The sequence below is a fragment of the Pelmatolapia mariae genome, linkage group LG6, assembly GCF_036321145.2.
Source record: "Pelmatolapia mariae isolate MD_Pm_ZW linkage group LG6, Pm_UMD_F_2, whole genome shotgun sequence".
Lineage (NCBI taxonomy): Eukaryota > Metazoa > Chordata > Actinopteri > Cichliformes > Cichlidae > Pelmatolapia > Pelmatolapia mariae.
The window spans coordinates 31,858,059-31,880,176 of NC_086232.1; the positions used below are offsets into that span (position 1 = coordinate 31,858,059).

Consider the following 22,118-nt stretch of genomic DNA (forward strand, 5'->3'; position numbering starts at 1 on the left):
TCCTTTTAACTGCAGATTCCCCCCCCCCCACACACACACTTATTATGAACTGTAGCTTCACCTACGTTAAAATGAGTATTTTAAACAGTTTTATTTTGCTGTCTGTACAAACTGAATCTGACTGAATTATAATTTCACAATTTTAATGGATTTGAGTGGACTTAAGTTGTCAGTATTAGAAGAATACTGTAACGTGTCCGAACAAACATCTGCTGTTACTCCACTTATTATTCTACACAGTGTTTTAAATAAAAGTTCTTTTTAACAGACAGTCATCTGTCTGCGCTTTAGCCAACCTAAATTTAAATTGGTGCTTATTGCAGAACCAACATAAACTGATTTGCTCACTGTACTTGTAAGAATACAATAACTTATTGCACAGTAAAATAATAGGGATCCAGAGTCCAGCACTTAAGCGGTTAACAGTCACCAAACTAACCGATATCCTACCCAGACTCCTGCAGCTATCGTGAGCTACGCTACATAGTGAACCATTGTCCGATAATAGAGGCAGCGCATCTTCGTGACATCACAGGAGTGACACAGCAGCCGTGAGCGAGGAAAGGAGGAGGAGGATCTCTTCCCCATAAGTTTGGTTTGCTCTTTGCTGGAGATGAGATTCAGTCCCAACAGCTCCACAGAGAATCGACCAGAGCCGGGGGAGGAAACTTTGTGAGCGCTGAAATCTTCTGGATTCAAGATTGTCCGCGGGTCATGGACGGTTTGATTTAGGGGAAATTTGGCGGATTCCCGGAGTTGCGCGCTTGCAGCGGACCGTACTTCGCACTGCTGCGACTCCAGGCGGCTGTGAAGGAAACCATATCTGGTCAAAGTATTCGTTGCTGTCACCCGGCGGGACCAGTCGGCTATAAATAGCGCTGGAGGAGGTAGGGAAATTAATGCATATATTATACTGCGGGCAGCAAAGCAGTCAAATAAGTTAAGGTCACTTCTCCGTGTTAAAACCGTGAACTGGATTACAGTTTAACATTTACTTAAAGTGGGAAAGTGGTTTTCTAGGAAAAATGAACACCAAACATAAGTTCCCCGTTTCTGTTTTTCATCATTTATCTTGGCTGCTGAAGGTTAAATATTAAACTGAAAGATGCAGATTGGGTGGTTTTTGTTTTTTTTATAGTGACTGTATTTGGACCAATCATAATTACATTTTTTAATTTAATTATTAAAGTTATTACAACTTTGCAGAAACAGGAGTTCAGAAGTTGCTGGTTTTTTGTGACCTCCACACATCCACTCTAGAAATAACTAAGCTGTGGAACTTCTGTTTGTTAGTCATTTTTATTTTATGAGCACAGCTCTTAATGGTGCTTCAGAAGTCTGCTGTTTACCTCCTGGTTTAGCTGTGTATTATATTATCAGCTGGATTATAACAGCACTCATTGGTGATATTACACTTGACAAAAACATTATGACACTTTGACCTCTTCAGAATGGACAAATGGCCTGACCCCAGGTCCAAGGCAGCAAGTGAGCTACTTGGTCTGGTATACAGATCATGATATATGACTCTGTGCTGGCCCCAAAGCAAAAAAATAAAATGGCCACAGATGTGTTCAATATCCTCAGCAAACTGAAGGTTTATTTAACGTGTGGCGTTTAATGGTTTTGGTTGTATGCACAACTTCAATGCCAGGTTTAAATCTACAAACCAAACTGGCTTTTCTTTGGAGTGGCAGTAATAAAACACGCCATCCTTTCCCCAGAGCTTATTTTCTGCCACATGCATTGTGACATGTGGCTGAGTAAAGGAGAACAGTTGTCTCTCAGCTGTTGTCTGCTGGGACATTTCAGATATCTGTGCAATTTTTACAACTGCTATCTTTCCTTTAGCTTGTGTGGCACAAAACTAGGGTTTAATTCTTCAACTTTCCCAAAAATGAGCAGAGTTAAGTGTGATTATTGTAGTTTTATTCCATTTCAGCATCAGACCTAGAACAAACTGAGCAGCTAAGATATGTTAGGGGTAATTGAATCAATTAAAATAACTTTTAATTTACTTTTTTAGATATGTAGAGTTATGCTTATATTTGAATGTGAATCTGTGAAGTAGTTATGCACAAAGATGTTGTGGAGGTCATTTCAGCAGCCTGTTTGTATGCTGTTTGAAAGCAGTTAACGAGGAGTTGCAAAAAGAAAAATCAAGTTACTTTAATATTGCTGCATGAGCTTATTTCTGTGATGAATATTTCAGTTTTCTTCACTCTGAGAGGATTTGTGAATATTGCAGAAATGTCTGCGTACTTCATGACTGAAAAAAATCTTGCCTTCACCCAGGAGTAGCTAACTTGTATACACGCAGTTTTAAAAAGACTTTAGTTCTGAAATCTTCTTTTTATCTTCTGCTCTCAGTTAGTGAAAGGCTGTGCTCATGCAAGACCAGTTGCCCTCCCAAGGTTTTACACATATCTGACTTGATTAATTATCCCGTATCAGTGTAGCTATTCTTAGAGGCCTAAGGATTGGATAGGCCTGCTTTCAAGGGCAAGAGGCAAGTTAGATGTTTATGACTGCAGAGGGTACATTCTGGTTCAGGTCATTTTTAGTTGTTTTGCTCTTTCTGCCCAGTGAATGTCCTGTATGAAGCAGAGGCTTATAGAAATGTTATAAATACAGGCAAGTGTCTGTTCGATATCATCAGAACAGGTTGCAGTCTTCCAGTAGGCTTGCAGTGCTATTTGGAGTGCAGCCCAGTTCTTCATCTCTGGTTTTGGAAACTTGTCTTGACATGGAGTGAAAAGAGAAAGCAGAACAAAAGAACAACACGCTTGACCCCGCTTTTTAGGATTAAAGCCAAAGCACACTTGGTGACATCCCTAAGATCAAAAAGATAGGCTTTCTTTCACATTTGTGCTCCTCAAAAACACCATTTTCTGCACTTTGAGCTCCAGCTCAATATTTTCTGCCTAATTTGAGATCATTCCCATCGCCTGATACAAGCTCAGTGAAGTTATAGTTAATGTTGTTATGTGGGCATCCATCGGTAGCAGCTCAACACTTGTCAGAGTCTGAACTAGAGCTTTAAGGAACTTGGGGCTTAGAGACCGTGTGCGTGCCCAGTGTTTGGTGCTCTGGTCCACAAATGTTCCACTGCAGCTCATCCGTTTTCAGTCATCTGGTCACAGAGCCAAGACAGAGTTCGAGAGGAAGATTTGGAATGAGTCTTCATAGCTGTTTGAGAAAGAAACAAGAGCGAGACACATTTACGGACAACATATTTGACCTATCCAACATTTATAAAGTTTTCAGGGCAACACTTGGAGAAAATAAGCAGATGATCAGCAACAGGATATGTGCAAAATTATCAAGTGTCAAGCAAATAGGTGAAAACTTGTAAGCAAATCCAATTCAATCAGACAACTGTTTTTTGTCTAACTGAATTGAAATGGTGACAAATAAATGGAAAAATTCTTGCAGAGAAGAATAACAAAACACCTAAGAAGGGTTCAAAATATTTCACCTTAAATAATAATTAACGGTGCAGTTTCTCCACCTGTCTGTATTTTCAAACTCATTCATATTGAGTATTAAGTCATTCAAAAACCTGCATAAAAGCATAAAGATGCAGTTATATACCAGACTTGTCTTGGCTAGGAGCAGTTCCATCTAGCAATTCTGTTAACAGTTTAATTGTATATTTGCTGGTAGATGGGAATTGTTAGCTTTGAGAAGGCCTAGGTTAGCGCTTTTTATCTTTTCACTCTGTGCTAAGTTGTACTAACCTGCTGGCTGTAGCGTCATATTTAATCTAAAGATGTGAGTGTGGCACATGGAAACCTTTTGAGGGCATGAAAATGAACACTCCAACAGCTCTCAAAAACTATGTGACGATATAAGAGAAATGAAAAGAAGAACATTTAAAGCATTACCAGTGAAAATGTTTGACAAATTCTCATACATTTCTTTTGCACTCAAAGAATTTCGTATTTTCAAGCCTTGTGTATTTCCGGACAGTTGCTTTCTGAGAAATCGGAGTAGTAGAGAAGAGATGACAAGCAGAGAAATATGATGTTTCACTTCTTTCCATGTTCATGACGTAGTATTGTTTTCTAATTCTGCGAGCTATTAATCTCTCTTCACACTATTTACTTGTGCCTCTTTCAGGTGTAATTGCTTTCCCAAGAGGTCTACGGGCACTTGGCTGCCTTTGCTGTTATTTTACCCGAGGTGGGGGTCATTAAGGTCAGTCTGTCTTCTGAATTCCACTGTTAAAGCATTGCCTTGCTTTTCTCTGATCCTTCAAACCCACTGTTATTCCAACATTCATTTTAATTACTCGCTTCTTGGTTGTTTCCATCCATAGATATAATCTAGGCTCCTGATCTCCTACAGTTTGCCTTTTTCATTTGGAGGCGTTGCTGAGGTGAGAGAACAGTTTGAATATGCCTCACATGTTGAACACATCCCAAGAATAACAAAGAGCAAAGAGAATACAAGAAAATGATAAATACTGTTATGCTTTATTGCCACGTATATGCCCTCAAACAGTATAATTGTAAAATTGATTGCAGTCATTGCTCATAATTGATGTGTAAATATTTTATTTCTGTTGTTTTCCAAGATATTGTACTCTTTTTTTTCTCCCCCCCAGGTGTGCTGTCCACAATGGCGCTTCTGAGGAAGGAGATGGAGAAGTACAGAGACATAGACGAGGACGAGCTGCTGAAGAAACTGTCAGAAGAAGAGCTGCAGCGGTTAGAGGATGAATTAGAGGAGCTGGATCCTGATGTAAGTTTATAACATTGAAGTCCATAAGGAGAAGCTATGTCAGTATGTTGGTGTCAGTGGGGATTAATGGGGGCATACATGCTCAGCAGACAGCACGATGTAATGTATCACATTGTATATCACTGGAGCTGCAGTGTGCTTTCGTTTGAGTTGCTGTTAGCTGGTAATTTCTGTTTTTAAAATAACATAAATCTTAGTTTTTATAGTGGTAGTACAGTAGCAATTGTTAAAATATGTTTGAAGGAAAGGACTGAAAACAAAAGTCTACAAAGCCATGGCATTTATGGTCAGGAGTTTACATAAACTCATCATGGGCTTGAATGTCATGATAATTTTGAGCTTTTAATGATTTCTTTGAGACATTTTTTCCCAGGGTGCATTGATTATAACCAGGGGTGCACATAAGTGGTCCGCCGGTGCGCATTCGCTGTCAAAATAAAAGACGCGCACCAGATAAGAAGTTGCAACGCGCGTTTACGTACATATAAAAGCCACTGTTTTTGTCCGCTAGAGTGGGATTTTCACGGCATATTCTGCACCACATCTCTGTGCGTTCATCATTTGTTTGAAGCCAGCTCACCTCCTGCAACCACTTTTCTGAGAATACGCGGTTCTTTTGCGGTTCGGACTCCTTTGGACATTTCTTTGGAGGTGGAGGAACATCAAAGTAATTGCTTAAAGGAGCTTGCTTCTTCGACATCTTTAAGAGTTGTAAACAAATGTCTGTCCTCCTCCAGAAAGTCTTATGTACTCAAACGCGCGTTGCAACTTCTTATCTAGTGCGCGTCTTTTATTTTGACAGCGAATGCGCACCTGCAGACCACTTATGTGCACCCCTGATTATAACAGCATATATCTCTATAAAAACAAGAATGGGGTGCACAAGCAGCAATGTATTTTGGATTTCCTCTGATCCACACCGGTCAAAAGTGTATATACAAAATAAAATTAAATATACATACACTCACATTTTTTTCATAAGCGGTGCTGAAGGTTCCATAGTCTCTTTTACATTGACAAAGCCAAGGCCTACAACTGGTACTTTCTCTTTGCCAGCATAAAAAGGATTTGTTTCATAGCAGTTGTCTATTGGTCACTACTCGGAGCAATTAAAAAGTGTAGATTTGCACAGGTTGGGAAGGTCTCTTGGAGCCATTTCTAAACAAGTGCACATTCCAAGATGATTAAAAACAATTATGCGTAAGCACATCTTGTCTGGATGTGTCACCACTTTGCCAGGGTCTGGAAGAAAACCCAAACTGTCACCCTCAGATGAGGGATGGTTGTTCAGGAAAAACCCCAGGTTCAAGGTTACCAGAAACCAGAAACTACTGGAATACCAACTGCCACAGGGAAGCCAGTTTTATATCGCCATGCACTGAGAGGGTCCCACATGGACAAGTTAAAATCCCTCTTGGTAAAAGTCTTTTGGTCAGATTTGACAAAGATTGAGCTCTTTGGCCACAATGGCAACAGGCATGTTTGGAGAAGTAAAGATGAGGCTTTCAAACCTATGAACACTGTACCAACTCTCAAGCACGGTGGTGGTTGCATCATGCTCTGGGGCTGTTTTGCTGCTAGTGGTACTGATACATTGCTCAAATAGATGGAATTCTTCAACTTCACTTCACACTAGACTAAACATGGGCAGAATTGGGTGTTCCAAATAAAACAGGTCAGCATTAAGCTTCTTTAATGGCCTTCCCGAACCTCCAGCCTTAACCATGTTGAAAATGTTTGGGATAACCTGTAAAGCTGGTTCCGTGCCACAAAATGAGCCAAAATAAATGAGCTCCACCAATTTTGCTTAGAAAAATTTGTTTAACATCTATTCCAGGTGCAACTTTCTAAGGGACGTTTAACCAAATATTAGTTGGGGTGTAATCCACACTTTTGACCTTGTGTGAATTAGAGAAAATCCTAAATGAAATAAATTCTTTATTCTTTATTTTTATGTTTTGAAGTCATTAAAGATAGATGCTGTATATTCATTCCACCCTGGAAAAATATCAGTTCAAATAAATCATTTAGGGTATTTACCATAATGAGCGTATGCAAACTTTGGACCGCGACTGTATTAGAAGTTGCTGAGCGCAGATTAGATTCTCTGTGTAAAAGTATTACAACTAAACATGAAGGTCTTTTGTGTCTGTGGCAGTGTTTGATTCAGTAATACATGTAAAAATGGAGAAACAATAGAAAAATGAAGAGTGAAAGTGTGAAAAAGTAAAATCCGACTACTTTTAAATTAATAACCTCTTGTTACTGTTTAGTCTTCCCTGTTATTCAAAGTATTTCTCCTTTTGTATTAAGTACAGCTAAAGCACTTATAATACTACATCAGCACTCATGTTTATTCGCTGCTGCTTTTTATGATATGTTTATTTCTGCATTTGATTCTCGTCCACCGACAGACCACCGAGTAATAAATCAGGGGTCGAGGTGTGGACAGCTGCTGCAATAGCTGCCAGATGAATGTCTAACTCCTCATAAAGAGACCGGAGTCCCCCTCAGTGCCAAGGGGATGACTCGAAGGGTATAATGTGGAGTAGATATGTGCGTGTGTTTGTTAGCGAGGCTCATGCCAGCAGTGAGTGACTGCAGGGACTCGCTGACGTAAACAGAGGAAACAGAGAGAAGCAGTGCGTATGTCCTTACCTTGTTTGTGCCTGTTTATGAGGGTCACCTCTTACACAACAGTAAAGTGCCCATTTGCTCTGACTGTAACATTCCCAGCACGGTTTCCCACATCAGTTCCAGTAAACAGACTGAAAGTTTGCATGCATGTCTGCCATTATTGATTATTCAGCAATAATTACAAGAACATTTTGTGTTTTACAACACACAGTACTGCCTCACAAGTGTACTGACCCAAGCTTGCTTCATACTCAGTTGTTTGATTGTGTGGATTAATACAAATCACACGTAGAAAAAGTTCCAATCAAAGTGAAAAGTTTGGCATAGATTAAACCATCAAAATGGCTGTGAGACTGCAACTTCCCATTTTAAGAAAGTTGTAGAGAGCCTGCAGCTACAGAATAGACGGATATTTTCCTGAGGAGGTGGAGATGGTGTTTTGCTGGCAGGTATTATTGGATATATTTATTAGAGCGTGAGAAAGTTGAAATCTGTGCTGATGTTTGTTTGTATTTGTTGCAGGTGGTCATTTTTATATGCGTTATAAATATACTGGTATCTGAAATGGATCTTGATGTGTCGTATATCTTGAAATGATATCGTCTCAACTTCAGGCTCATAGACACATAGACACACGTATTGTACATGTGACTGTTAGTTGATGGTTGCTGAGAGAAACAGAGGCCGACTCATGCTGTTAAAAATAAAATACTGAGACTGAGCGCTGTAATCTACAGCTGATATAAGCTTTGTGTTGGTGATATCTTAGATTGTGCTGACTGCGCAAAATGTTGGGTATGTTCGGTTGGGTTTTTTTTTTTTTAATTGCTGTACAACCAGATTATTATTTGGAAGCTCCTAATGTAAGGAGAGAGTCTGACTGAAGATGAACAACAGTGAGAAGCAAAAAGAGAAACAGACTTATAAAGAAAGGGAGGCCCCTAAGTGCTGAGAAGCAGATAAGATATGCAGCTATAAGTAGCACTTCTAAGAGCATGGTTTTGAATGTTGCTTTAGGTTCAAAATAACTTGGTGTGCACTAATGGTCTGGGAAATTTCTTGGTCCTGTGTTGAGCTAGAGAAGAGAGAGAGAGAATTATATGGTGTCATGCTACAGTAAGTATCATAGTCTAGGCCTGACATCATACAGTTCACTCAGCAGCTCATAAAACTTGTTACAGAAGAAAAAAAATCAAAGTCATTTGTTCTTAGCTTTATGTTTTGCTTCAAAATATTACAAGACTTAACTAAAAGAGAAGTTTGAACAAGATAAAGAAAATAAAGCCACATAAGCACCTGTTCGAGACCACTTTAGCATGAGATAACTGCTGACAGAGACGGTGCCAACAAAGCTACTTACTGGCTTTAATCCTAATATAAAGAAAGATATGCTATGCTGTGCTTGAAGGATGTGATTGAAAAGTCTGATTAGTGTAATTTTATCATAGACTTTGCACTGCCCTGCTTTTGCAGTCAAAGAAGCTGCCCTCTGTTGACCATTAGAAAGAATGCAGGTGTAAGTCACTTCACTTTTCAGAAGCTACATGCATCTTGACACCTTATGAGGTGAGATATGAGATACTTGGTTGGACTTAGCACTCAGAAATGCTTTAATGCTCAGATTCAACATGGTGCAGGAAACATTCCTCTGGGATTTTGGTTCATGTTTACACGATAGCATCACACAGTTGCTTCGGATTTGTTATCAGCACCTGAAGATGCTCAATTAAGCTCTTGTGACTGTGGAGGCCATTTGTGTACAGTGAACTCACTGTCACTGAGATGATTTGAGCTTTATGACATGGAGTGTTAATGTTGCAGCAGCAAAAAATCTCATCATCTCACATCATCTCATCTGTTCTTAGCTGACAGCAGGTGTGGTCTTGTACTCTAAATCAGAGATGACTGTGTGGGAAAATCCCAGTCGATGAGCACTCACTGAAATATTCAGACCAGCCTGTCTGGCAAAAACAACAATGTTACATTCAAAGTCGCTCAAATCATCTTTGACTCCAGTTCTGGTGCTCGATTTAGACCTCACCAGGTAGTCTTGACCATGTCTGCATGATTGAGACCAAGTTGTTGCTATGTGATTGGCTTCTTGGAGCGTTTACAGTCTCTGCTACCAAGTTCTGTGGAAAAAAAACGAAAACCTTTTTAACATGATAGAATGAGTAGAAAGGCACTTTGGGAAACTCAAGGATTCATTCTCTGGGGAATGAATGTTGAGTTACATTAGGTTGGATCGGAATTGTAAAGCAGGGAGCAAGTCTGGCTAAAAGCATCTAAAAATTCCTTCACACAGTGTAAAGCATAGACTGGTCAAATTAGCTAAAGTATGGGTTATTTTTCCAACATGCAATACCAACATAATGTAAATGTAAATCCGTGTCTAGAATGCATTGTTGCCTGCTGGGATGCGCCAGAAGGACCAGACAAAGAAAGCACCAACAGGGACGTTTCAAAGAGACGACCTCCTGGCCCATCTGGAGAAACAGGCCAAAGAGCATCCTGACAGAGAAGACCTGGTGCCCTACACCGGGGAGAAGAGAGGTAGGAACTGGTGTGTTTAATAAAAATCAAGTTAATCAGGCATATTTTGTCATGATTAATCTTTTTATTAAGATATTATTGTTATTATTATTATTATTAATAAATGAAAGCTGTTTAAAGCTTCCTTAAATATGATTTAAATGATGGTGTTACTTTGTCATTTATGATAATTAAACAAATATCTCTGGACTCATGGATGGATTTAAAAAAGGCAAATTGATGAGTGAAAACAGCCAACCTGTAGCTCAGGTGTTAGCACTAAAACTCGGTTTATCAGAAATCCACAGCGTAGGCACAGACTTGACTGGTGGTGAAGAACTTCAGCCATGTCAAACTCTTTAAACTCTATAAGTTTCTTTCTGTTTTTCTGACTTTTGTTACGTTCTGATTTGCTGGTGTTGTTGCTTTGGGACTCACTCCACTTGCTACAGCTTTTGCCGTGCCCTCAGCGGTGCCATGACATTTAACCAAGACAGGTCACACGTGACTTTCCAAAAACTGCTCTCACAACTCCTCTCACAGAGCCATGTGTTCATATGAGCATCAGAAAAAATGTCTGGCTGAAACTCGAGGAGCAGGCCACACAAATACAGACATAGCAAACCTATCGGTAAAGACATCTCTGGGCTTCTAGAGTCAGTGACAGCCACTTGTCAGGTGTGACATGAAAGCATACTCACCTCACACAGCTTGTGTAACAGAACTGATTTTGGCAACTGGACTGACCTTGTCTTACATGTCCTCACCTTAGACTGACAGTTACATTCGAATTCCATACTACTGTATGTACTGTATTCAGTACTAGTTATAGGTTCTAACAGGTTGATGGTCTTCATTGTTTTTGTAATTCACATTTACTTAGCTTTTGTTCTGTCTTTTTTATACATGACTTTCTATGACAAAAGAGTGAGCCTTTGTTAACCTCCTAAGACCTGAACTCTTTCATGGCATGCATTTTTAATTTCTCTTTGCTATTTGGGCTGATTGGGACCTGATAAATGTAAAAACAAAGAATCACCAGATTTTTTTTTTTTTTTTACCTGATTATTGTTTCTAAGAAAAATGAGAGCCACATATGAAGACATTCGTTTTGAATTTTGATAAAATAGAGGCAGTATAATGTCCTCGTAAGTGGATATCAGGCCCCTGTAGAGCAAAATTTAGTATTTTGGTCTAGACAACTGTTAGAGTGAATTGTTAAATGTTTGTCATTTTTATGCTTACCATCTACATTGTTTAACTGTGTGAGGAAAGGAATTCTTTCTGTCCTCCCCTCCCTAAATTCTCGAGGTTCTGGGTGGGGGGCTGTAGTCTTTTATTACAGGCAACATCCTTGTGAAGGTCTTTAGATGTAAGCTTCCTGCCCAGCAGGAGACCACACACACACACACACACACACACACACATTCCTTCTTACATATAGAAGTTCACACATATACATACAAAGCCTTGTCTTAGAACTATGTGGGCGTTACTTTTTGTGTGAACTGTCTCTCAATAAAAGGCAGCGAGAGGAGGCCGGATTTGGGGTCATTTTCGTGCTGGACACAGATGAGGCCTCCCTTGCGCAAGTAATCGATCGATCGACTGTCTTGTTTTCTTTCATGATGAATAAGTCTCTAGAACTAGCGGGGTTTGTGGGAACAGACCCAACAACAACCTAAAATGTGATGTCCACATATGTGGACACCACATCCTAGGAGGTTAATGGTAGTAGCAATGAAAATGATTGCTGTGTTTCAGGAATTGAAACAGAGAGTGACAGACAATCATTCATGTTCACATACACACCTACACCCAATTTAGAATGACCAATTAACCTAACATGGGAGGAACGCAGGAGGAAGCCAGAGTATCCAAAGAGAATGCACTCAGGCACAGAGAGAACATGCAAACGTCACACAGAAACGCCCCGACTGTCTAGTGGATTTGAAACCCCCGCCACACACCTTCTCGCTGTGAGAGGAAAATTCACTTGTGGAAAAAAGTTGTTTATGCCATTATTTTAACAAATAAATTAAAAAAAAATCAGAGTTTTTTTAAATTTTATTTTTCTTACTAGTTTTTAATTTTACTTCATTTTGACTTTTTGTTAATTCAGTTTAGTTTCAGGTTGTTTCCAGAGTGGGTTTGCTTGTTTCAGTTTAGCTTTTATTGTTTGAAAATGTTTAGCTTTTATTAGTTTCAATCTGTATTTCTTATTATTTTATTTACCGCAAACGCCAGAGGCAAGAACTTTGAAAAATCAGTGTAGATATTACAATATAAATAAAAACTTTTTGGCCTCAATAGAAGCATTCATCAAATCCTCATCAGGCAGTTTGTAATAAATGACAAATTTTAACATATTAACAAATACAAAAAGTAAAGACATTTCATTTGTAATTGTATTTTAGTTTAGTTTTCAAAATTCACAAAACCTTTTCCATTAGTTTTATTTTTTTCGAAGGTGTAGTTTTTTGGGGGGTTTTTTCATTTTAGTTCACAAAAATATGTGTTTATGCCTAGTTTCAGTTTTTATTACTTTAGTTTTAACTTTAATAACCTTAATACACAGCAGTTCAACAAATTCAACCTTAGGGAGAAATTCAGTGTATATACTATGAAGCTGCGTTTCCACTGCATGCGGTCACACCACACAGAATGTATAGAAATTTTGGGTGATTTTGAGAAAAAATGCTACTTAAGCAAATCTGTAGCCATAGAGGTCCCTAAATTGACAAAAATCCAGGAAAAAACTGGAGTCTGTCAAATGTAACTTGTAAGCTAAATGCTAAATTAAAGTTACTGATAATTGTCATTGTAATAGTAGTGCTTGCAGTCACTTACTTTGCATAAAATATATCCCCTCATATTACAGGGAAAGCCTGGGTGCCTAAAACAAGAGTGGATCCAATCATAGAGTCTGTGACTCTGGAGCCGGAGTTAGAAGAAGCCCTGTCCAGTGCTACCGATGCTGAACTCTGTGATATTGCAGGTAACTATCACACAACATCTCTCTGTAGGCTAATTTTCTCTGTAGGCTAATTTTTCCAAGAAAATGAACAAATAAAAGTACTTAAGTTTAATTGGATTTTACGTCTGCACATGTAGCTGAACTGTAACTTTTCTCCAATCCATTTCAAGAGTTGTTTCTATGTATTTCTATATGAAGATTTTAGGCATGCCCTCACTAATGAATGTAAGTAGACTACCATAGGTTTAACTAGCCCTTGTTAATCTAACTTTCACTCATTTCCTCTAGCACTCCTTTCATCTTCATTCCACTCTTACCGTTCAACTCTTCATTATCATCATCCGTACCTTCATTTTCTGGATCTTTCTATCTATTAGTTCATCACTGCCCAGGGTATCTGTACGCTGCACATAGTCCTGCATGGAACAACTCTGGTCTTCTGGGACATTTGTGCTTTTTGTTTTACTTTGTAGTCGGCGTATTGTTGCATGTGCATTGTATTTAACAAAAAACTTAGTTCATGCACGGCGATTGGACCTGCTGGTACATTTTTTTGCATCGTGGGGGAGGACGATGTAAGCTACATCACAAAAAAATGTAAAAATGATATTAATGACGATGTAGAAAACACCCAGTGTTTTATCAGCTTGCAGCTTGCAGGTGGCGGCAGTTGGGAATGTAAGTGCATGACACCGCTATAGCAGGTATGATATGATATGACGCAGCTCTACTTTACACACTGCAGTTATTGTCATTTGCTGGATTTTGTCTGAATAGTGTTTGAAGTTATTTTTCTTTCCCTTAAAATATAAAATAATAACTTTTTCAATGTCCATACCATCAGGAGAAACTCGAGCTGCCATTAAAACAGTGTTGCTGATGTTTCAGGGGTTTTTTCTGTCTGTTTTGTTTGTTTGTTTTTAGCCTGCCTGAGTTATTGCAGTCAATGTGCTGAACTTATTATATTAAGGATGACAGTGAGTTGACTTTGTGGGAAGTATACTTACTTATACCATGTAAACACATTTAGTTTTAACCACTGTCAGAGTAATTACAAGACAATGCACACTTCATGTGTGACAAAAATATTATCCAACCCTGCTGCTGTTAGAAGACAGAGATTTAAAATGAGAAATGCTCGTGGTGAACAAGCCTCTTAGCTTGTTGCAATACACGCACTTCACTGTATTCAGTAATCAAATAAACAGTCAGATACTCTCAATCTCTCTGACAAAGAAACAAGGCAATGATTCTATGTTAATTGTGTCCTCAGAGTAACTGCTTGGCTGGAAACATATTTCAGATTTCCTGCTGCCAGAGCACATCATAGATTTTTTGGCTTGGCTGGCTGATATCTCATTATTTTTTATAACAAATAAAGTATCTTGTACATTGATTTGGCTTCAGCCTGCTAAGAGCAGAAGGTCAGCTGTGGTTGCAGAAGTTAAAGCCAGTACACGGGAGCTGAATCCATACAGTGTTCAGGTTTTTTTCTTTCTTTTTTTCTCATGCTTGACTTGATTGTGATGCTGAAAGCGACTGGTGCATGGTGGTCTGGTGTAAGGTTGCAAGCCAATCAATAAGTCCACTCAGTGTCAGCACTGCTCTCTTGCTTTCTCTTTCTCGATCCCTTTTTTTCTCAAGAAATGTTCATTCTTCAGTCTCCTTCTCTTCTTCCAGCCATCCTGGGCATGCACACGCTGATGAGTAACCAGCAGTACTATGAAGCCCTGGCCAGCAGCACTATAGTCAACAAGCAAGGCCTTAACAGTATGTGAAACACATACATGCTTGCACTCACCTACCAAAGTGTATACTACTGGACACAAGTACACATGAATTACAGGGACTTCCAAGGAACAAGTAAAAGTACTCTAAAATAAAGCAGATCACTCAACTAGTATCAAAAAAATTGCATCATTTAAGAAAAATGCTGCAGTTGGATTGGAAGAAAGTGTGATCTCATGTTTGCAGAATGTTTATTTTACCAAAAACAGTGTATGCTCATATTTTTTCTGTTTTGCACTTGATACATGCACAAATAATGTGAAACAGGTTAAAGTAAACTAGATAGGTAGATAAAAGAGTATAAGCACACATACATTTTGCTATTATCCTGCCAGGAATACACTATCGCTGGTTCATCTGTTTGCACTTCATGTTATGCTACATCGTGTAAACGATTGAATTCTGGGATTAATTTTAGCTCTCCTTCACAGGTTAATGAGCCATTGTTTATCTTGTGTGGTGGCTCATCCTATAGTTACGCTTCCAGCTCTAAACAGAGACTGAGCATCTCACATCCAAATATGACTACCTTATAAAGCAACCCAGAGTCTCTTGCTGAAGTTGTCACTCTGTCTTGAGTAGCGATACAGAGGAGGGCACAAAAACCCCTTTTACAAAAGCATTGGTCCATATTAACCTTAATGACTGAATCTCAAAGATTTGCAATCCTTTACTAAAGTAGGTGCACATTTCTCGTGCTGGTAAACCAAACGGATTCTAGTTTTTCCGTATTTTAGATCTTCTGCTGCAGCGCACTTACAACGAGGTACTCTGTACAGCTTTTGCAAAGTATAAAAAATATCATTTTGAAAATCTCCTGAGGTTATTGTGGCCAAATACTAATACTCTGCCTGTACTGTGCTCTGCAAAAAACTATCTTTGGAAGTACGCTTAATCACCTTCTTGAGATTGATACCAATCCCCTGTCAGTAAAATAAATGTGAAGCTACACAGATGTTTAGCCTGGATTACCATAAAAAAGGGGGCAAGCATGGAGAAGAAGAACAGCATTTCTGAACCAGCAGAGTACTCCACGACCAAAAGCAACACTGAATGTGGAAAACTATACTTTCACCAACAAAATGTGTTCGCTTTGCTTGACACAAGCAAAGTCTCAAGCAATCATCCAGAAAATGCTGTTTACAGTGTTTAGAGCAGCAGATTCAGAAATTGGGTCAACTAGTTAATGGAGAGGCTTATTTTTTGTGCTGCTTTTGAAATGAGATTTAGTCCAATCAGACCCTGAGTAAAGCAAATTTATCCATCAGCAGTCTGATTTTGTAAATATATTTTTATATTATACGTGTGTTGCACCCCAGGTGTGATCCAGTGTACCCAGTACAAGCCAGTCCCTGATGAGGAGCCCAACTCCACTGATGTAGAGGAAACTCTGTTGAGAGTAAAGAGGAATGATCCTGACCTGGTAGAAGTCAACCTCAATAACATCAAGGTAAGAATGCAGGGTTGTGTTAAAAAAAAGAGAGACAGTGCAGGTTTAATAATCTGTATTTATTATAAAAATTATATTTAAATTTGGATGTATATTGGATTTGGTTTCAAGTTTTATACATAAACTTCAAACATTTGTTTCCTTACGAATCACAGCAATTAATATTTTTTACTGTTTATGACAAGGGAAAATGCAAAAATACATAGAAATAAGTTTTTCAACATTTAATTTTTTTGTTTTTCTGTACCCAGAATATTCCTATCCCAACTCTGAAGGCATATGCTGAGGCTCTGATGAAGAACACAGTGGTGGAGAGGTTCAGTATTGTAGGAACAAGGAGCAATGACCCTGTAGCATTTGTAAGTCTAATGCTTTTCAACCTAAGTTGCTTTTTTTTTTTCAGTTCTCTTTCCTTTTTATCTTAACAGCTTCCCAGTTTTGCACTTTTTACCATTAATGGGGATGAGTACTATTTTGACAACCACTATGAAGATTAAAATAAACATGTTGTGGTTTGACAAAGTTCCTCCTAAACAGATCAAAATACACCAAGAGGGTAAAAAAGCAGGGCGTAAACAAAAAGAAGAAAAAGCTCTGTAGAACAAGAGCAAGATATCCAAACTCAAGGCAACAAGGAAAATTAGTCCCAACAATACAGAAAAGAAATGTGACGCAAATAGGAGTACACGTGGAGTCAAGCAGATGATCAGACAAAGGGAAAAAGAAAAGACTTGCATATACTCAGTGGCCAGATTTTAGAATGAGACATAGGTGGACACAAGTGGCAGATAGCACAGTGGAAGGAACTCGGATAGGCGAAGACACAGATGGAAACAAGCAGGAAACGAGAAGAAAAACAAAGACAGGAAGTGAGGGCACAGATGACGCACAAGGAATAGCAGTTACCAAAATGAAGCAGGAGATGGAAACAAGCAAGACGAGGGAACTAACACAGACAAAACAGAGACTAAGAGTAGGAAACAGTGGAGACACTTGTACAATATGAACAGAAGAAAAACCAAATCAAAATCAAAACGGGGACCAAACCACAACGAAAGCCTGACAAGAACAGCCTGGCTTCAAAGCTGTTCCTGAATACAAAGTGCTGTGTGTTTTCTCAGGCCCTGGCAGAGATGTTGAAAGTTAACACGATGCTCAAGAGTCTGAACGTTGAGTCCAACTTCATAACAGGGACTGGAATCCTGGCCCTCATAGAGTCGCTGCAGAATAACACCACACTATTGGAGCTCAAGATAGACAATCAGGTAAAAGCTCACACCCTCCATAGAGTACAGACAGATTTAAACACACTGGAACAGTATGTATGTGTCATGCAGTGTACACAGTTCATCATTGCCACTTTGGTCTAATGCTCGCTGATTGCATTGCAATGTCTCATATGCCATAGTTGGACATCTGTGACTCATTGCCCACTAATGCCTATTTTTGTTTCTCTCCTTGTTCTTGGCCCTTTCTTTTTTGCTTTTCAAGTCCAGTTATTGATTGAAATCAACTTTTTTTTTTTTAAACCCTCAATCCCAGCACTGATTTTTTTTTTTTTTTTTTGCCTTTAATCATCTATTCCTCTCTCGTCTTCCTCTCTCCACCATCCTTTCCTGCACTCTCTGTGAACTCCAGAGTCAGCCCTTAGGCAACAAAGTGGAGATGGAAATAGCCAACATGCTGGAGAAAAACACCACATTGCTGAAGTTTGGGTATCATTTCACCCAGCAGGGTCCACGCCTCCGGGGCTCCAATGCCATGATGAACAACAATGACCTGGGTGGGTACACACACCTGCATGATCACTGTATGGATGTGGCAACTGACAAAACTTCAAGTAAATACTCTAATTAAAGTTTATTTTCATTCTTTTAGTTATGTCTTTTAGTAATGCTTCATTTGACAGAGTTAGACGTTAGTATGGGCATGAGTGCACTTTATCATCACTATATCTCCTTGAGTTCTACTTCAATCAGAGGCTAATAGAAGAATGAGAGTGATATCATCAGTTGGTTACTCAGTAGAGCTGCCAAAAAGCCTCAGCCAATCATAACAGTACCTTCCTGAGTTATGACCTCAGCACTAAGAAAAGCATGTGAGCGTGAGAGAGAACATAATGAAGCGAGTGAGTGGAGTGTTTCCTGTCATGCACAAATTTTACCAGTAATTGTTGTGTTTGCTGACCTGATTTTCAACTTTTTTTCCCAAAAAATATTTACTTTGTACAACAAACTAGGGCAGAATAAATCCTCTCTGACTCGATTGCTGTAACATTCACACTACAGAATGTAGCTTCAAAACTAAATTAGATGTGGATATGATTTTGTTTGTGTTTTGTTTTAAATGCTCTTACTATCTTCTTGTATTTTGTGTATATATATAATGTTCAAAACCACTTTACATCATTTATGATGCTTTCTCTTCCCCACGTCATCTTTAAGCCCGGGTCGTCAGGTCGGAGACAGACGGCTCTTTCACCCTCACTCTATCTGTCCCTGAGCTGGAGAGGGCCTTTGGGAAAAAGTTCAAGTCTAAGACTAAGTAAAAAAAAAAAAAAGTACAGTACAGTCACACACTGTATGACCGCTCAGCCTTGCCTTTCTGCTGCCAACATCTCCCAGTTCTTTTCCGGACTACCGGAAGCTCTGCTGCCTCCTGCCATACTCTTCTGAGAGTTTCTGTTGCTTGTCCACATCTTCACTCTTTTAATCATCTCTAGCTTATGGAGACTGCTCTTTAGTCCCACGGCATTCCTGAAATAGCGCAAAAATCTTGCAATTCTGGAAACATGTAGATGAGATAACTACCTCTATGAAAAAAGAAAGAATCTCATAGCACAGAATTTGACTTTGAAATTATGCTGTATTTTTCTATACTGACTTTGAGTGATTAGTCTTTGGTCTTTCTGCTCTTTTCATCTGCATTTTTGGAGGAATTTGGTTCCTCCTGTTTTTTCACTCCTTTCCAAAGCCCCAAAAGTGGACCCACAGGACTCTCATGGAGTCTCTGATCACTTTTTAGTAATTAGTTTCTGGTTGTTAAACTTTCATTATTACGTGATCTTGAGACAGAATTTTCTTCAGAGCTGAACATATATTCTGTTTCATTGTGCGCAATAACCACAAAGTAATTAGTGACAATTTCCTAAGGTCACGTTTGAGAAGACGCTGTCCTGTTCTTTCCACTTGCTTATGTTTGTCCTGTGTATTTATTCACGAAGAACTCTTCTTACACGTTGCAGCCACCAATTTGTTGTGATGTTCTTTTTGCCTTGCTTTTTTTGTCAGCTATCTTGCTTCCTGTCAGTTAAAGAGGTCAGCTTTGCTGTGCTGTTGCTTAAGATGATGAGGTTGATGTTGTCTTTCATCTTTCTTTCTCCTGTAACCTTCCATTTTCCCTCTGTCTACAGTAAGAAAGAGAAGGCTTGAAGGAGGACCCATTTTCCCAAAGTGTCGGACAAATGTGTAGAAACCAGGGCTACCTTCAACTCCTGCCATCTGTCACCCCCTTCCGCTATCAGGTTCAATTGTTTTGGTTTCAGAGACAGTGTCTGAACTTTTTCACTTACAGACTTTTACTTAGTAAATGTTAAATGATCCATTTGGATTAATTAACAGATCCTTCTGAGTTTCCAGTGCATGCAACAACAAAAAAAGTGACATTAATATTATTACTTTGTGCTCTGAAGTTTGCATTTTGACATATTTTCTAGGCTTGGACAGCTATAACTGCAGCTTTTTGTACAAACCAACTCCTACTCTGTAATTTTGAGTCTTTCAATGCTTCATCGAGTGTTTAGAGCTCAGTGAAGGGCTTAAGGTCTGGTTTTGAATGTGGTCCCATATGAAAAGTGATGGGCAACTTTTAGCAGTCTGCTGAGTTGAATTTTAATAGTTATTATTATTATTATTACTACTGTGCTGTAAATGAGTGGTGTTGTCACTACTGCTGTTGCTTCCAGGACACCTTACAAGACTATGAATTTCTGCCATGTCAGAATTATTCATTTAAATTGAATTGAGAAAAAAATATACATCTGGTTTTGCCCCCATCTTCTGATGTTTTTCTCTTTTCATTTTTCAGTGTGAAAAAGTATTTAGTGACTCATTTCGATACTAAGCTACACAGATTCTTGAGCAATTTACAAATAGCTGTATAAACCTGGCAACTGTGAGATTTGTCACTACATACGTATTTATTGAAACAGACCTGGGAAAGAGTCAGAAGCCATTCATATGACTTGGTTTGACTATGCTGGATAATCAAATAACCAGTAGTAAAAATGTTGCTGTAAAAGAAAATGTACTGTCAAATTACACTGTGACATTATCCAGCGTTTATATTAGCACTCGCTGCCTGTTAATGTGCAATATTCAAATGCCAGTGTAATGTGCTTTATATTTTCCTTTAAATATCCAGCGAATACGGCACTGTTATATAGAAGTGTTTACAGCAGAGGCATTGTAAGAGCACAGAGAGAGAGAGAGAGACAAGAAGCTCAACAAATTCTGAGAGAAATTCCCAAAACTAAAGATGGTGTTAGAAAAAAAACTCCCAGAGAGTAAAAAGCTTTTGAAAAACTTTGTGATGGGACAAAATCTGCAAAAAAAATGTAACAATTTTAAACAGAAAATTTGACGAGATTCTTTACATGCAGTTTTTTAGAATAAGTGTTACATGGCTGCCGAGTGGCAAGAGGGTTTTTGCTTACAGTCACCAGTGCAAGGCAGATTATATTAACCCAAGCAACTTGTGAATATTTGAATGGATTTGTTTTACACTTTCAGCCAGGTCTGGTTTGTTGATTGTTTGTGTTGATTTGTATTTACTGGAGCTACAATGTGTGTTTTAGTATGAAATGACTTTTTTACTACAGGTTTCACATTACTCCCTAAATCCAGGTTTGTTGTATTTTTGTATGCAGGAAACCTTTCATGTCTTTGCAGCTTTCAGACTATAACAATCCCCCTTATTCATATGAAAAACAGACTATTTACAAGCATGTCTAGCTATGACAGGTACTGAAAATCAGAAATATGGTATTGCACCTTAATCCTTTGGAGATCAAAATGAAATGGTTCTCATCATAGGCCAAAAAAAACACCCGAATAAATGTTGATTTTATGCTGCTGTATACTTTGGAGCAGATAGCGGGATTTCTCATAACTTTAAAAATCAGCAGTGCAATGAGGGAAAAGTAGAGTTAGCTGTTATATAAGCAGGAATTAGAACAGTTCCAGTAAAATTCACAGGATGGTTTGTTAGCTTTTATTAGCTGTCGATGAATTATTTGCTTTAGAAAACGTTTATGTCTTCCTAATGTGAACAACTCTTGCTCAAAATTCTGATTGCATGTTTAAGGGTTAATAACACATTCAGTGTTATTATTTATCACCACTTTGTTACTGACGGTGTCAAGGCCAATGTCCAGTGAATGGTCGTTATCTTCATTATAAAGATGAAGAATTGAAAGCTAAAAGTGAAAGAGGACTCTGCTCTCACAGTCTCTGTGTGTCATCTTCTTTTCTCCTGTGTAGGGCTTTTTCATATTGTACTGCTTGACTCGGTTTTTTCATAGATAGTTCACATTTTTTGTTCTGTTTTATGAATTAAATAAAGCTTGAAAATTGTCTTTGTTTATACACCTTCAGCACATTTGATACAAAGACCGCAGGGCCCACAGTGCCACTCTGTGGTGAAAGAGAAGAATTACACCAAGCTGGTGAAGCTTTCCATCCCTCTTGGCTCTCTTGGCCACTGTCCTCAGTGGTGGCGCTTGGTTGCAATTGATTTTATACAGCAACAAGGAAAAAATCCACATGTCATATTTATGAAAAATTACAGGTTCTCATTGTCATTCCAGGGAGGTTGTAAGCAACGATCTGAAAAAAATTATTTTAATTTCATTGGAGGGGAAAATTACAGTTTTATGCATCATTTGTTTCAGTACAAGGTTATTACAGTTAACTGGACTAAACTAAAACG

General features: G+C 38.6%; 1 protein-coding gene across 3 annotated transcripts; it reads left to right on the top strand.

Annotated features, from left to right (window-relative positions):
• The first annotated feature begins 636 nt into the window (after positions 1-636).
• tmod1 (tropomodulin 1) lies at positions 637-21,751 on the top strand. 3 transcript variants are annotated; one of them, XM_063475406.1, is made up of 13 exons: positions 637-887; positions 4,123-4,200; positions 4,322-4,381; positions 4,610-4,746; positions 9,780-9,936; positions 12,797-12,913; positions 14,573-14,662; positions 16,000-16,130; positions 16,382-16,489; positions 17,252-17,395; positions 17,769-17,913; positions 18,575-18,674; positions 19,543-21,751. In XM_063475406.1, the coding sequence occupies exons 4-13, from the start codon at positions 4,624-4,626 to the stop codon at positions 19,559-19,561; spliced, it is 1,134 nt and encodes a 377-aa protein (XP_063331476.1). In that variant the 5' UTR covers positions 637-887; positions 4,123-4,200; positions 4,322-4,381; positions 4,610-4,623; the 3' UTR covers positions 19,562-21,751. The 3 variants fall into 3 exon arrangements, with proteins under 3 accessions (XP_063331476.1, XP_063331477.1, XP_063331478.1); XM_063475407.1 differs by lacking the exon at positions 18,575-18,674; XM_063475408.1 differs by lacking the exon at positions 14,573-14,662.
• The last annotated feature ends 367 nt before the right edge of the window (positions 21,752-22,118 follow it).

What these genes read in the sequence shown, in the direction of transcription:
- tmod1 (XM_063475406.1), top strand. Translation starts at nt 4,624, where the DNA reads ATGGCGCTTCTGAGGAAGGAGATGGAGAAGTACAGAGACATAGACGAG. An exon ending in TCAACCTCAATAACATCAAG is followed by an intron (nt 16,131 to 16,381) that starts GTAAGAATGCAG and finishes TTCTGTACCCAG; the next exon opens with AATATTCCTATCCCAACTCT. An exon ending in AGCTCAAGATAGACAATCAG is followed by an intron (nt 17,396 to 17,768) that starts GTAAAAGCTCAC and finishes TGTGAACTCCAG; the next exon opens with AGTCAGCCCTTAGGCAACAA.